Below are 16,905 nucleotides of genomic sequence, written 5' to 3' on the forward strand. Positions count from 1 at the left end.
TTTGTGGATTCCTTTGAATTCACACATTATGGAAGAGTCTCCAGCAGTGCTTGTTCACATCACATCACTGCAGCTCAGAAGTTCTGAGCGATTCCTAAGTCGCTCTGGAAAGGGTGAGATCACACCACAATTTACAGGGTTTTCTGCAAAAACAGCGTTTGGGGGTTTCGTCTTGGCTGACAAACAGCAGGTTCTGAGGGAAGAATCTTTCCCTTAGGAAAGGGGAACATGCACTGCCAGCCTGGCACCGCTCCCAGCCTGGGAAAAGCTCTTATTCCTCTGCCTCTCCCAGGAGAAGCCACCTCTCAGACAGCCTGGTGGTGGCACTTTGCACCCACCAGGCACCAACAGCATCCCCTGCCCCATCCCTGGAGTAGCAGGGAACCAGCTCCTGCCATGGCCAGAGATATTGCTGGAAAGTTAGAAAATCACAGAATGGATTTTGTTGGAATGGGCCATAAAGCTCATCTCATTCCAATCCCTGGGCAGGGACACCTTCCACTAGCCCAGGTTGCTCCAAGCCCCATCCAACCTGGCCTTGGACACTCCCAGGGCTGGGGCAGCCACAGCTTCTCTGGGCAACCTGTGCCAGGGCCTGCCCACCCTCACAACCAGCAATTCCTTCCCAATATCCCATCTAAATCCACCCTCCTGCAGCTTAAACCCATTCCTCCCTGTCCTGTCACTCCATCCCTTGTCCCAAGTCCATCTCCAGCTCTCCTGGAGCCCCTTTAGGCCCTGCAAGGGGCTCTCAGATCTCCCTGGATCCTTCTCTTCTCCAGGTGAACCCTCCCAGCTCTCCCAGCCTGGCTCCAGAGCAGAGAGGGTCCAGCCCTGGGAGCATCTCCGTGGCCTCCTCTGGCCTGGCTCCAGCAGCTCCACATCCTTTCGCTGGGGACCCCAGCGCTGGACGCAGCACTCCGGGCGACATCCCACCAGAACAAACCAATTCCCCCCCTCCAACCTCCACCACCGACCCCCAAACACCCCCACCCCCACCCCCCCAGCTCCTCCCCAGCACCGCGACCCTTCCCCACTCACCGACGCGGGGTTGGCGCGGTGGTTTCGCTCCTGCTCTCGGCACTGCAGCCCCGCCAGGTGCCTCTCCAGGGCTGCCCAGTCCATCGCGGGGGGCTGCGGCTCCCGGGGGGGCCTCGCCCCGCCGCCCCTGCGCCCGCCGGGTCCCGCGGCCGCCCCTCTGTCCGTGCGGGGCGGGGGGCGCGGGCGGGAGCAGCGCCGGGGGGCGGCGGGCACGGCCCCGCACCCGCGCCCATGGGCGGCGGGGCAGCGCGGCGGGGACGGCGGGGACCCCGCGTCCTCCTCCTCCTCCTCCTCCTCCGAGTCCTCCAGCGCCGCCAGGTCCAGGCTGCTGGGGCACGGCGAGGACTTGCCCTCCGAGCACGGCGTGGCTTTGCTGGAGTTCGATTCCGAGCTGGAGCGGCTGCTGCCGGCGTCGCTGCCTAAATCCATGCCATCCTCCCGGGAATCCTGGCGGAGAGAAGCGGAGCGGAGCCGTGGCGGCGGGGCCGGGAGCGCTCCTGCCCGCCGGGCACGGGAAGCGCCGGCCTCGGGGCCGCCCCCGCGCTCGGAGCTGCCGCCGGCAGGGCGGCCCCGGGCGGGGCGGGCGGTGCGGGGGCTGCGGGGGCGGTGCGGGGCAGCCCCGGGCGGGCAGGGGGTGCGGCCTCGGGGCGGCGCTGGAGCGGCCGCCGCGGGGGGAGCCGGAGCCGGGGCCGGGCAGGGCGGAGGCTCCGCCAAACGCCGTTCGAGCCGTGCGAAAATCCGGGGGTGGTTGTGGTGGTGATGGTGATGGGAAATTGGTGGGTTTGTTTTTTGTTTTTTTTTTTTTTTGAAAATTATAACTATGATGTGAAATCGTATTGTTATGGTAACTGTTGTAACTGTTTCTTTCTTCTGCGACAAATTATTACTATCCGTGATTATTTCCGCAGTTGGGTCGGGACGATCCCAAGCACAAATACAGGTTGGGCAGGGAATGGATGGAGAGCAGCCCTGAGGAGAAGGGTTTGGGGGTGTTGGTTGACCCAGCCATGTGTTCTGTCAGTCCCAAAACCCACCTAGAGGGGCTCCAGGAGAGCTGGAGATGGACTTGGGACAAGGGATGGAGTGACAGGACAGGGAGGAATGGGTTTAAGCTGCAGGAGGGTGGATTTAGATGGGATATTGGGAAGGAATTCTTGGTTGTGAGGGTGGGGAGGCCCTGGCACAGGTTGCCTGGTCCAGTGGAAGGTGTCCCTGCCCATGACAGGGGATTGGAACAAGATGATGTTTAAGTTCTCTTCCAACCCAAGCCATTCTATGATTTTAGGGGTTTGGAGAGGGGGTGTCCTCGTCTCTGCATGGGCAGTGGGTTTGCAGGGAGGCTCAGTGACAACCCAGTGACATCGTCCCTCCCACGCCCCGAGGGACCACAGAGCACCCGCCACAAACCCCCCCAACTTCCACACTCCCCACTTCCCTCCTTCTTTCAAAGTAATTTAAAGTAACTAGTTAAGAGTCTCCTATAAATAACTCTGCTAAAAAAAACTAATCCAGTTTCTGGATTCTGGGTCAGCACGGCCAAGTTTAACACACAAATGTTCCCGTTCCCAAATCCACGGCGAGAGGACCTTGTAAGGTTGTGTGGCTGAAATGGAGAACATTAATCACAAAGGATGAGCATTAAATTCCATGTTTTGTGGCAGAAAGAGGGAAACCCATGTAAGAAACACATCCTTGAGGTTGCTCAGCAGGAAGAAAAACGTCTCTGTATTATCAACACCATTCTCAGCACAAATCCCAACCAGCCCCATCCCAGACACTGTGAAGAAAATTAACTCCAGCCCAGCCCAAAGCAGCACAGGGGGGTTAAAAGTGTCCTGTTGTTTAGGGTGGGGGGAGGATGATGCCACAAACACCCAGGGAGTGGGCACAGGGCAGGGGTGGCAGTGCTGGGGGGTTCTCTCCCTCGTGGTTCCCTGCAGCCCAGCCTGTTATTCCGCAGGGAAGAGAGGGAGAAGGGAAACATCTGCAGCCAGTTAACTCCTGGGACTCCTGAACTGGTTGCTGTGCAGCTGTTCATCCTGAGGAGACCCAGACCTGCCCAGGGGAGGGGGGGAGGGAGGTGCCTGCTCTGCCACTGCCAAATCCTGCTCAGGATTGGCCTCTTGGGCAGCAGGGACCGACCACCAGGATGGGCATCATTTCAGCCCCAGGAGCTCAGGGGACCAAACCACCAACACCACGAGACAGGAAAAGGATTGGCACAGAAACAGGGCACAGACTGGGGCTGGAACGTTGGAGGAGTTGTGGAGACACCCACTCTTCTCCTCTCTGACTGTGGGGTGGGAATCAGAGTCACAGAAAGCTTTGGGTTGGAAGGGTTACAGCTCATCGTGCTCCTACCCCTTGTCGAGGGCAGGGACACCTTCCACGATCCCAGATTGCTCCAGCCTGGCCTTGGACACTTCCAGGGATGGGGCAGCCACAGCTTCTCTGGGCAACCTGTGCCAGGGCCTCCCTACCCTCCCAGGGAAGGATTTATTCCCAATATCCCCTCTGGCAGTGGGAAGCCATTCCCTCTTATCCTGTCCTTGCAAACAGTCCCTCTCCAGCTTTTCCCATGGGAGATCCTGGCTCCCAATCACAGCTCCAGAGGGATAACAGGGCCCTGTGACACACATGGGATAATAACACTGATTATTTGGCCAAGGTGGGATTAACCTCTGGCCTTCAGAGTGTCTCCACCAGGTGCTTTGCAGGTGACCAGCACAGATTAACCCAACTTACCCTCCTGACAACCCAGAGCTGCCGTGCCCAAGGCTTCATCCCCTCCCCCCCAGCTCCATCCCCCCCTTCCCTTCCAGGCTGCCACCACTTTTGGGTTGAAACTCCAAAAAATAAAAAAAAAAAAAATCAAAAATCAGGAACTGTGCAAAGTGCAGTTTTAAAAATAATTCCAGCAAATGGCAGGAGGGAGCAAGAGCCTGGGAATTAATTACATTGGCAGAAGTTTTTTCCACTTGCCCCACTGTAAGGCTGGGAGGGGGTGGCACTTGACACGCTCTGAGTGGTGCAATTCTTTATTTGGGTCTGTTTGAATGTCACCACCCCCCTAAAAGTGAATATCTGCTGAGCAAAGGGGAGGAGCTGTTCCCTGGTTCCAGTCTGGCAGTCACAGCCTGTGGAAGGCTTTATTTATAGGATCTCAGTGTGCCTGATCAATTAGGGAGGTTTCTTTTCCTCCACGCCACATCTCCTGCTCCCAGCCCTTGAAAATGCCTCCCTGCCCTCAAAACAAGGTGTTCTCTCACGAGTTTAACACACCACACACGTGCCTGATGATTTTTCCAAGTTTCCCCTCTTTTTTTTTACCCTTTTTTTTCATTGCAGACAGATTAAATCAGTTTGCATCTTGTAGTAAACCCTCAGCATTTCTAATTATATAGGGAGAACATATTTTCGCTCGACCCTCCACAAGAAGAAAGCAGATATTGCTATTCAAAACACATATGGAATTTATCTCTTTTACAAGCCTACATCAAATAAGTTCCTCTTCCAGTGCAATGAAAAACTTGAAATTCATCGGAATTTTAAAGGGTGAAGAGTGTGAACACAAGCCCTTGTAGATGAAAGAAGGGGCTTTACAGTTATTTTAGTCAGTGCAAAGGAGGTTTTTTAATACAAACAAGGCATGTGGAGTTCACTCTGAAGCAGAACTCCATCAGGAAAATAAGTTCCTCATTACATCCATGGGATGAATGCAGGGCTGCTCTTAAAAGCCAGTTTGCTTATTGCTGTAAGCTGTTAAACTGATTTCATTTGACTATTTTGGCACTATTGTAACCCCAGTTTAAAATGGGTTTCCTCTCTCTCGGGTTAAATTGCTGAAGCTTTTGGGTCAGGGAAAGTAGAGAAGGAGGGAAGTCCCAACCTCCCTAAAGCTGCCTCCTTCTCCTGGCCATCCAAATCCACCTGGGTCTTCATCTCACCCATGATCCAGCACCCTCATGTCCACCTGGAGCTCAAAACCTGTGTGCTGACCCTAAAAACGGATTCAGGGGGCATTTCCCTTGAAGGGGCTCCCACACAGAGCTGCCCACTGTCCCTACACGGGTGGGCCCCACCCCAGGTGGAACAGGCAAGGGTAGTTTCCTCTCAACACAAAGAATTCCCATTTCCTCCCAGCCCTGGGAAGGAAAAGAACTGCCCTGAGATCCGGTTCCTTTTCCTGCTGCAACCCCTCTGGCAGTATTTCTGGGATTTGTCATCCCAAGGCTGTCAGAGGTGTTGGCTGGACCCCAACACCCACATAAATGAGCACAGACCTCCCAAAATCAGATTGATCCCCTGGCACCATTTTTATTCAGCAGCTTTTTTCCCCCTCCCCATTCCTCCTCTTTCATAAAAGTTTTCTGCCACACATTTTGTGGGTCCCACCTCACTGAGGAGGGATGCTGATCCTTCATCCCAAATAATGCATCTCCCAGCTTGGCAGGCAGCACAAGTCAAGGGCAATAGCTGTGGTTTCTTCTTCCTGACCTTCCAAGAGCCAGAAGCACCCCTGGCTTCACTCCCATCCTCACCTTCACTCCGAGGCATCTTGGAAATATCCGCCCTGGTGAACATTCCCTGTTCCAGGAACCACAACATCCCATGGACCTGCTCTGGCACCTCTGGGGAAGGGGAGGAGAGCCCACAGCTGCCTCCACCCAGTGTGTCCCTCAGCAGCCAATTCCCATGGCCATGCCCACCTTCTCCCCACAGCTCAGGACGGGTGTTCTGCCCTTTCCAAAGGAAAAATAACCAGATTTTTTTTTTTCAATTTTTTTTTTTTGGCAGGGAGAAGCTCCTGGTTGTGTCCCTCCTGCACACACACAGATGCCATGGTGCCAGACCCCTTCCCAGATCAGAACAGCAAACAGGAACCTGGGGATTTGTGTCTCCAGGCAAATTCCATCTATGGGAATGAAGCACGCTGGGCATCTGTGGCTGTTCCCAGTCAGAACCCTCTGCTTGCTGAACCCCCAGCGAGAGCTGGGAGCAACTGGGAGCAACTGGGAGGAACTGCTCACGCCTCCTGGGCTCTGCTGGAGGGATTTCAGCCTCCTGCTGCCTGCCTGAGCCGTGCCAGCCTCCCACACGTGTCTGGCAGCGCGTGGGAGAAGCCGGACGAGCCCCAGCAAGGTCCCCCCAGCAGTTGCCAGGGATGGCTGGGGGGGAAGGAGCCCCAAACTGGGGGGTCAGAGCACTCCCCTGGTCCTGTTCAGCTGCAGGTGGGGTTATTTAGCTGTTCTCCCCATTTTCCCAGCTGAAGCTGAGTCCCAAATACAGCGAGCTGGCAGATTGGGGCCTCTAAAATAACTCCTGCAGACGTTCAAGGAGGCAGGGGAGGGAAAAGAGGGCAAATTTAAGGTGGAACGATGCTGGGGCAGGGAGTGTGTCACTCAAACAGATGGGAGGACTTGGATGTGTTTATAAATACACCCGTATTATATATAAAATATAAATATTTCTTATATTTATATAATATAATATAACATAAATATATATTATATAAAATATAAATATTTTATATTTCCCCCCTGGGACTGGAAGGGCTTTAAGGTCCTTTCCAACCCAAATGCTCCTATGATAAATATCCTGGCAGAGTGGGAGCACCTCCAGCAGCTCCCACAGTTCCATCCCAGTGCTGTGTGATCCTCAGCCCCTTCCACATTTTTGAAAGCTCGAGCCCCCAGAGCCCCCCTCATGTGCTGCTGCCTCAGAATAAACCCCCACTTCAAACACATCTGGATTGATTTTCCACAGCTTATTCACACATTAAAGGTTATCTCCTCTTTAAAACCACCAATAACATCCTGCAGTCCCTGCACACTCAGATTATCCCAGCTCCTGCTTTGGCTTTGGGGTTTGGGAGCACAGGGATGCTCCCTGTTCCCAGCCAGCCCTGGGCACCCCTGAGCCTCCAACACACAGAATAAAGCTGATTTCATTTAAAAATGGACACAGTGGGGACTCACCTGCAGCCCAGCAGGGCTCAGGGGTGGGGTCCAGCCAGCTGCATCCCTCCCTGGATAGCTGGGTGCCCCCCTGGGAAGCTGGAGGGCACGGCAGGGGTGCCATGGCACAGCCTGGGCAGGCTTGGTGGCCACTGGCAAAACCTGGGTGGGCATTGTTTTTGTAGGGTGCCACCCAGGATTTGCAGGTTTAACCGGTTAAATTTAGCACATTAATCCTTTGCTTCATTTAGAGGGGGGATAAAGGGGGAGGGAAATCACAGGAGCAGCAAGAGTCAGAGGGATTCCACTCCCATCAACGCTCCTCTGCTGGCACAGGAGGTGCCAGAGGAGGGGGAGAGGGACAGTGGCACCATCTCCCAACTAATGCCCCCCTAGGTCAAATTCAGCACTTTTGGCTGAATCTCCAAACTGGGATTTGGTGTTTACAGCAAGAAAAGGTCTTGGGGTGGCTCCAAACCTCCTCCCTGGAGGAACCCAGACCTCCCCCAAGTCCTCCCCACACGCAGGGACCTCTGATGTCACCGGCCATGGCAGCACCACTGGGGCTGCAAAAAATGGCCATTCCTGGTGTCCTAAAACCCCAGAAAGACCACACTGACTCCTTTCCTTTGTGTAAACTGGAGAACAGAATTTGGGCCCTGCCCCAAACTGGTTTTCCTCTAAATTATTTGCAATGGGACGGAGGATGAATCACAGAATCCCTGAATGGTTTGGGTTGGAAGGGACCTTAAAGGTCACTCAGTGCCACCCCTGCCACGAGCAGGGACACCTTCCACCAGCCCAGGTTGCTCCAAGCCCCTTCCAACTTTGGATGCTTCCAGGGATGGGGCATCCCAGCCTGCCAGGGCTGCTTTCCCTGTGCCTGTTCCTGCCTGGCAGGCACAGGAGGGCCAATAAAACACAGGGTAAACAAAAGCAAGGTCAATAAGGATCCTCCTTATCTGTCAAACAGCCTCTGGAATTCGGTGTAACCATCAAGGCCCAAGGAAGAAAAAAAAAAAAAAAAAGACCTTTTCTAAACTGGTTTGGAAGGCACTTGGGGAAGGAATGCAAGCAGGGAAATAGCTGGAATATTTCAAATGCATGAGTCCACAGAGCCCTGCTGAATCTTAATATTTATGTTGGTTCCTCTAAATGCATTAACTCATGAATTTCAATGCCTGCTGAGAAGGTTTTGCAGAGATTCTGCCCCCAAACTCGCTCCTGCCTGTGATCCTTAGGAGGAATCAGCCCCTAAATAAAGTTCCAGCTCCATTAAGGTTTGTGTTATTTACCTTGGGGACCCCTGGTTATCACTGGGGGGGTCTGAGGGTTATCAGATCCAGGGAGGGCCGTGCTCAGCTCCAGCAGCATCACAGCAGGTTCATCCCAGCTGCCTGAGCTGGGTAATGTTTAAAGAAGAATCAACATCCAGGAATTTCTCCCAACTTTCTGTTGCATCCCAGGTGACCCAGCCCATTGCCTGATTTAGGGCTGAGGAGTTGTGTTGTTTTTTTTCTTTTCATTTTCTTGCACCATAAATATCTCCCAGGGAATCATTTCTTGCTCAGATCTATTAAATGAAAGCCACAGGAAACGCTTTGGAAAACTCAAGTGGGGATGTTCCTTCCACAGCCACTCCTCACATTTACCAAGATCTGCCTTCCTGAGCTGGGCTCAGGGGTTGAGTCAGGTTCTGAATCATTAATCCCAGCCCAAAGCAGCCAGAGCCTGGCACAGGTAAGGAATCTGGGCACCAGGAGAGGGGAAAGTGCCATTCCTGCTGAAAGAGAGGTTGCTGCAGGTGCCCTTCAAAGGGTGGGATCAGGTTCCATCAGTCTGCTCAATTACCATTGAATTTTGAGCAGACAACAGTTTGCTGGTGCCCAGGTCCCACTCAAGGGCAATTATCTTGGGTTGTTTCTTTGTCTCTGCATCCTCTCGAGCCCCCTTTGCATTTGGATGCAGCTCAGGTTCGCAGGAGGACGTTTTGCTGCTTTGCTTTTCCCTAATGATTTATGATGTGCTTAATCCAGCCCTTCTCAGCCAGCCAATATTACCATAACAGCTCAATAAACACCCTCACAACCCACAGTTCTTAGTGGAGTTCTTTTTTTTTTTACCTCCAAATTTTAGGGACGAGACCGAAATCCCCGCTCTGCCTTCTCCTGCCAGCTTTCCCCACCCTGTGCTGGGGGTGTGGGCTGGGCTGTGGGATGCCCCTGCATGTCTGTGTTTCCACGTCTGCCCCTTTCTGCTGTGGGTGAGGAGAAGGTTGGTGCTCTTGGAGGGCTTTTCCAACCTCAGTGGTTCCGAGATTCCAAGAGCTGCCTTTGGAAAGGCACCACTGACATCACTCGCCTTCCTGAGCATCTCCCTGCACTCATCCCCCAAAGCTGGCTGGGGGTGCTGTGCCCACAGTCACAGAATCATGGAATCATTTGGGTTGGGAAAGCCCTCCCAGCCCATGGATCCCCCTGTGCCCCATCCCTACCGTGTCCCCAGCCCAGAGCACTGAGTGCCACATCCAGTCTTTCCTTGGACACCTCCAGGGGTGGGGACTCCAAACCTCCCTGGGCAGCTCCTGCCAGTGCCTGACCACCCTTTCCATGGAGAAATTCCTCCTGATGTCCAACCTGAGCTCCCCTGGCACAGCCTGAGGCCGTTCCCTCTCCTCCTGTCCCTGTTCCCTGGGAGCAGAGCCCGACCCCCCTGGCTCCCCCCTCCTGTCAGGGATTGCAGAACCAGAAGATCCCCCCTGAGCCTCCTTTTCTCCAGGCTGAGCCCCCCCAGCTCCCTCAGCTGCTCCTGCCAGGATTTGCTGTCTGGGTGAGCCAGAGGGGAAGCTCAGGAGCCCAAAGAGGTAGCAAAGGGTGTCAGAACCCGCAGCTGCACAGGCACAGATTCCCTTCAGCAATAAAGCAGAATTGCTTTCCAAAATAGCTGTGTGTGGAACAGCCACCTGCGAGGGTGAACTGCTGTTAGGAAGGAAGCTTTCCCTCCATCAGCCCTTGGGATGCAGAGGACTAAACACACTGCAAGCAGGGAAAGGCCAGGAAATCCAGACCTGTTATCAAAGCCCCCAGCTCTGCACTGCTCAAAGGCTCCTTGCTGGCTTTTCCCCACCTGGGTTTGCAAAACACTCTGAAAAAACCAACGGGCAGAGATTTCTAAGGCAGCACATTAGGAACCAGCTCACCCTGCTATTTGTGTATTCATGGATATCCGAAGAAAAGTAACTTCCAAACCCCCCAAACTCCTTCACGACACGCAAACCCAGGGAAAATAAAACATGGAGCTACAGCAAATGTGGCTGTGAGGAAACAAGCCCTCTTCCCCGATGATAAATTATACTCCACTTGCAACAGATGCAGCTCTTTATGTTTGTTTTCTGCATAAATCTACATATCAGCCTGAAAAGCAACTGTGTGTGCTTTGTCTCGCCTCGTTCTGCCACTCACTGCTCTTTTCAGCTGGGGGGCCCTGAGTGCAGCTTCACCCTGGCAAACTGCCCCATTCTGGGGCTTTTTCAGCCCAAAAATGACACCCAGGGAGCAGGTGGGCACTGACCACGGGGTGACTTTGCTGCCCGTGTGGTGATGGGGACCCTGTTCCATCGGCACATCCCAGTCCCAGCCCCCAGAGGTGGGCAGAGCCCTCAGGGCTCACAGCACCCAAGGAAAGGGGAGGGACAAGCTGGAATGGGTGCTGGAATGCAGTGGGAACACTCATGGGTGGAATATTCCCCAATCTCAGGTGGAAAAGGTGAGAAGGATAGGGATGGGATACCAAGATCTTGTTACATGGGGAGCCCATTTGTTCTCAGCTTTCCTTAATTTTATTTAATGCTCGTGGTGTCAGGCTCAGTTATTTTTAATTGTCCTTGCAAAATCCATCTGATGAACTTACGGTTTCCTCTGTGGGGTCTCCCAAAAGGTAATTCTGGGAGAGAATTTATTTTGCTCTCCTCTGAGGAGCCTTATTTAACACCTGGGAGCTGGAAATGGGAGTGATGAAGCGAGTGAACAATTCCTGCAGCGTGTGGGGGATGGAGCAGCCTCGTCCTACAGCCAGGGAAAAACCTGAACCCTCACCTCTTTTTGCTCCTTCTTCACAAGATTGTTTTGCTCCTTCCCAACATCCCATCTGTGCTTGCCAGCCTAAGCCACTCCTGCTGTTCCAGAGCCTTCCCAGGGAAGGCTCATGGATTAATCTCCTTTACAGGGGCTGGTGGGAGGGAAGGCAGCTCCATCCCAGCTCACTGGGGGAGTGCTCAGGTAAACTCCAGGTGAGATGAGGGGTGGTTTGGGGCTGGATTTCCCAGCTGACACAACCCTTTTCCCGCTCTGCAGGGTGGAAGCATTGCCTACAAACACCTACAGGGCACGGGAAACATTCAGGGAAGTCACCAGAAATGTTGGAGAGGACGTGAGGACCAACTGTCCCCACTCCACCTGGGCCTGCAAAACCCTTTTCCACCAGAGAGGAAAAATGCAGAAACCCTTGTAAAAGCTGGTTTTAGTCAGGGAAAGGAATTGCAAGGTGTCACAGGGGGCTTTGGAGGGTCCCAGGCAGCCAGGCACTGCCACCCTGCCCTACAGAGCATCTTCCTGACCTCTCCCCTTGAGTGGGGCATCAGGACAAAGCCATTTCCGTGGCAGACAAGCCATGCTGCTTGCAGGATCTCCCCCAAAGCCTGTCCCACAGAGCTTTCAAGGTGGAGGTGAAAAAATCAAAGTACAGTAAGGCCTGGCTCCCAAACAGAGGCAGGGACAGCTCCCCCCAGTCTGCAGGATAATATCTTGATATTATCTGCAGGATAATATCTCAAACAACCCAACTGTAGCTATTTAAACACCTTAATAATCAGCATGGCGGGTTCAGAAGTGGCAGATTTAACCCAGCTCCCAAGAGCTTTATCTGTTTGTTTTCCACGACCTTTGGAAGGAGGGAACTCCACCTCCAGCTGCTCCTCAGCTGCACAGTGGGGGGTTGGGCATTCCTGCCCCTGCAGTGTGGGATCAGCATTTACATTCCTCTGCAGGACCAGGTGGCAGGGTGGAGGCACAGGAGAACCTTTCAGGGGTGCAAAGCCTGATCCTACACCACATGGAAGGGAAAAACCCAAAGTCAGCTCCCCAGAATGACACAGGAGCCTTATTCCCTAAGAATGACACAAACTACATAAATCTGTATCTATTTATCTATCTATATCTACCTATCTACCTGTATATATATAAATTCTCACCCCTAGAAGTGCTCAAGGCCAGGTTGGACTGGGCTTGCAGCAACCTGGGCTAGTGGAAGGTTCCCCACGAGATGATCTTTAAGGCCCCTCCCGACCCAAACTGTTCCATGACTCTTCCTCTGACCCCATGATTTATGTCCCCCTGGCTCGTAGTGCAGCCAGGGCTTTGGAAACAGCCTGGTGCTGCTGGATTTTCCCCTGGAACTGGATGGAAGTCAGTGAAACAGCAAGTGAATAATCCTCTTCCAGGGCTGGCGCCGGCTGCCACGGCCCTGCTGGGCTCCAATTAACACCAGCAGCTCGGTTTTGTCAATAATTACGGGAATGAGGGAGAATGGAGCTGCTTAGGGCACGGCTGCTCGGGCTGGGAGAAAGGACATGGCCTAAAATAACTCCCAGGGAGAGAGGAATTCGTGCCTGGAGAAGGGCACGGAATCAGCACCGTCCCCAGGAGGGACCCCACCAGAAACCAGGACCTGGGACACGCTCCTAAAAACCCCAGAGCTCATTTTCTCTGGGGCTGGTGGGTCTGGAAACATCCAAAGTGCTGCCACCCTGACAGTGGGTGATGAGAATGGAGTTTTGCTTTGCCCCCCCAAATCAAATCCCTGTCCCCTCCACAAAGCCAACCCCTCCACAAAGTCCAGCCCAAGATTTGGGCTGGTTCTATAACTCTATGATTCTGTTTGCTTCTAAGTCACCAGGATTTTTGAATTGGAAGCTGCCCCTCATCACTTTTCCCAGCTGAAACCTACTCTACAATTATTCCCCCAAACAGAGGGAATTTTTTCCATCAGCACAAACCAGCACTTTCCATGGGGTTTCCAAATAAAATTCCCCTTGGTTTGTGGGAATGTCATTTCTGGGGTGCCAGAGCTACCCTGCTCTCCAAGGAAAATCCCCTTGGCTTGGTTTAAACACAGAACTCAGCAGTTTGCAGGGATTTCTCTACTGGGAAAAAACAAGAAGCTCCCCAGACACGCACAGGACAAGATGGGATTGGAGATGGAGCATCCTCCACTCCCTCCCTGCAGCCCAGCCAGGCAAAGGGACCCAAGGCACCTTTCCCCCTGCCCTGGGTGCTCACTGGGATCCTCAAATCACTCATTTATAACTTCCAACATGCTTGATGGCTTTCATTTAACACTCAAACCCCACAAGCAACGAGAATGTACTTAAGATAAAAGAGACTGGCTACATAAAACAGGGAATTGCTTCCACTGGCACAAAGCAGCACTTCCCACAGGACTGCCAGATCAACTTGTGTGTCCCCAAAGGGACACCACGTTTAAAACTACTCTGCTCTGTCCCAGATGCTTTTCAACACAGCTCAAGGCTGTTACATGCCCTAGGAGATGATTTCCCCCTCCTCTGTTTCGGGTGTTTAGCAGCTCTTTGGGCAGAGAGGAACAGGAATATTGTTGCCATCCAAGAAAGTGGAATTCTGACATCCCAGGGCTTGCTGTGGGGAAGAGAATCGCTGCAGGCTGATGACACAGATGCCCTGTGAGGATGGCTGAAGGAAGTACTTCTTTCCAGCAGCTGCTTTTACCATATTTCCCATATTTTTCACTCCTGGAGGCTTCGAGAGACAAACTGTGCAGGTGCCCAGGGCAGGTGTTCTGAGAGTTTCCTCCCCTCATCAGGTTCATTGACACAAAACCCATGGAATTCTCAGGTTGCAGCACAACTGGGAAGAGATTATCCTCAGAGAGAGATCAGGGGAGCTGTTCATCCGAGGGGAATTAAGGAACGTGCAGCTCTTGGATGCCGGGGTTACAGAAAATGGGAATAACTCCGGGAGGGTTGGGAGGAAAAACCCCTCCAAGGCTGGGGCACAGACAGCACAGGACACCAGCTCTGCCCATTCCCAGGGAACAAGATTTTTAGTGTGGCTGGGTGGGAGAGCTGCCCCAGATCCAACAGGAATGACTTTCAGGGTGGTTAATAAAGCTTCCTCAGGGATGGGGGGAAGAAGGAGCATCACCCCCCTCTCCCAAACTAAACTCAGCTCCCTCAGAACTGGAACTCCACTGAGCTGGGGAAGCAGCACCCTCAGGGTTGGGTCTTGGATCTTCTCCCTCCCCACCCTTGGAATGAGATCCTTGGCACTGGAATTGGTGTTGTGTCCCAGGGGACCTCCAGCACCTCCCGAGGGATTCTAATCCTGGCTGGGGAGCAGCAGCTCCCTCTCTGCAGCTCTCCTGCTCCAGAAAACACCGGAGAAGTGTCAGTCCCTCTGTGTCCTTGGCTCTGGAAAAGGGGACAAGGCAGGAGCAGGGACAAGTGGTGCTATCAGGAGCCCAGAAATGCCATTTCCCCAGGGGAGGCAGGGATTTCAGATCAGAGCTCGGCTCTGCACCCTCCACCCTTCGGGATTTTGTCCCAAATTCAGCTCAGGAGCCCCCACATTTCTGCACCTTCATCTTTCCAGGGATCACACACAGAGAGGAGGGATGTGAGGCTGCTTCCTGAGGGCACGCAGGATTTTCCCAGCAGTTAGTTAAGAGCAGCATCATTTCTCCTCAGGGAGCTCCAGCATTGCTTCCATACACAGAGTCCCACCAGGGCTCAGCCTGAGGGGCTTTTTGATCCCCTCCCATAAGATCTATTCCCATTTTCCCTGCTCCTGGAGGGCTGGCCATGCTGGGGCTCCCACCAGATATCCCAACCTGGAGAGAGGGAGAATCCTTTTCCCCACAGACGAGACTGAAGCCGCATTTTCCAGCCCCAGATTCCATCCCAAACGGTCCAGCTGTTCCTGAGAATTAAATATCATTCCTGGGGCTCCTGCAGGTGTGTCCACACACTGGATTTTGCCATGGGATCTCAGCCACTCTGAAGCTCTGGCCCCTCTGAAGACCCAATTTACTCATTTTTATGTCGACCAGCCCTGGGCATTCACACAAACATCCTGAAGATGCTGAGTCACGATCCCAGCCCAGCATCCCAAATTCCAGGACACCCACGGCCTTCCTTGCAGGATCTCACAGCCACAGCTTCAGGAGGCTCCTGGAATAATTCCCTTTAAAATCTCCCACAGGCTCCCTTAAGGTGCCACCAAGAAATCTGTCTCCTGCCCTCAGTATGTTTTTTTTTGGGGGGGAAACAAATCCTCCGTGTAAAACTCCTCGAATACATCAAATTAAGGTTAGAAATATTGACTCAGGATCGATTGGGATCTCTCCCAAGGATCCAATGTTTGCTGTTGTGGCTGTTGCTTTTGCAGATGAATAAAACCCACAAGCACTGGGGGCTGCTGAACTCAGCCTGGAGGCTGTGATGGATTTGGGGATGCAAAGCATGAGCCAATACATTTATTATTATTATTATTATTATTAAGGAATGCTGCAGAACCCATAATAATAATAAATGCCTTAATAAATAAATAAATATCTTAATAATCAATGGTTCTGAAAAGCAGCACGAGGTGGGTTCAGGCTCTGCAGTCAGAACCCCTGAAGTTCTTCCCTATCCTTCAGCTCCCTCCCTACACAAATCCTGCTCGTTCCAACAGGGTGCAGGGGCTGGTTCTGGGCATTATTTAAAGGATCTGTCCCCAAATTGTGTCTCTGCAGAGGGGGGGGTAAAGGAAAAACGAGCCTGGCCAGCCTGAAAGCAGAGCTGAAAGCATCCAATCTGCAGGGTACTCACATTCATCTTCCAGCCCGGGCTCGGCGTTCAAGGCATTTTGTGAGCAATCCTGGGGAATTGTTGGGATCAGGAGCTCTGTGCCTAGGGCTGTGCTCCCTCCTTGCCCTGCTCAGCGCTGCCCATCCCTCTGGGATTCACCAGAGGAGCTGAAAAATAGCCTTGGAATTCGTTTGGCATCCGAGATTCCAGCTGAACTCTTCCAGCAGCGCCGTGTCCCGATGGATCCGAGGCAATCCCCTTCCCAAGGGCTGGCCAGGGCTGTCAGTCACCTTCTCCCTCTGGATGGATGGAGGTCTCTCTGCACCAGCAGGAGAACAGGAGGATGCTGCTCCCTCCAAAGCCTCCCCTTTCACAAGGCTCGACCTTGCCAGGGAAATCCTGGCTGGTCTGAATTATTCATCCTCCTTCCCGTGCCCGCAGCTCCAGACATTTCCAAGCATTAATATGTCATGACTTCGGATCCTTTTGGACTTCTTTTCCTCCTGCTTTCCCAATCAGGCCATCCTGGGGGTTTTAATCAGCATCCATCTGATTCTCTAAAGGAAATAAACGTCTCCATCCTCCTGCACAGCCCTTCCTGGTGGGAAGCACCACTCCAGCAGCTCCGGGAACAGGGACAGCTCGGCTGCTTCCAGCTCAGGCAGCGCAGGCAGGGCTGGAGCTCATGCTTTTGGCAGGGTTTCCAAGTCTGCAAGTCTGCCTGCTGGTGGAATGCAGGGGAGGCTTCCAGCATCCCAGGGAAAAACCCTGAGGAAGGTACCCGTGCCGTGAACTCCAGAAAAGAGCTTTGGTTTTTTATCCTTTTTAAGCAAAGCTGATGGCAAATCGTGATGCTCTTGGTGTTGGTGGCCAGGCCAGGCTTTGCTCCCTGTGGCTCCCACCAGGATCTGTCCCCAGAGCTTTGCCATTTGCAGCAATCCCAGTCCTGCTCGGGGGTCTGGGAATGAATCAAATCCCGCCTGGAGGATCCTCAGCCTTTCCTCAGCTGCAGCTCCTGAAGCTGCA

At 53.2% G+C, this 16,905-nt stretch overlaps 1 protein-coding gene across 1 annotated transcript in view; it reads right to left on the bottom strand.

Annotated features, from left to right (window-relative positions):
• SCHIP1 (schwannomin interacting protein 1) overlaps positions 1-16,529 on the bottom strand; it is a 49,491-nt gene extending 32,962 nt beyond the window's left edge. The window contains exons 1-2 of the mRNA XM_050308734.1: positions 15,901-16,529; positions 1,042-1,488 (exon numbers count right to left, since the gene is read on the bottom strand). Of these exons, the coding sequence (XP_050164691.1) occupies positions 1,042-1,488; positions 15,901-15,906 (453 nt within the window). The 5' untranslated portion in view covers positions 15,907-16,529. The remainder of the gene's footprint in view (positions 1-1,041; positions 1,489-15,900) is intronic.
• Positions 16,530-16,905: the final 376 nt, after the last annotated feature.

This window comes from Myiozetetes cayanensis, unplaced genomic scaffold (assembly GCF_022539395.1).
Source record: "Myiozetetes cayanensis isolate MyiCay16 unplaced genomic scaffold, myiCay2020 scf13, whole genome shotgun sequence".
Classification (NCBI taxonomy): domain Eukaryota; kingdom Metazoa; phylum Chordata; class Aves; order Passeriformes; family Tyrannidae; genus Myiozetetes; species Myiozetetes cayanensis.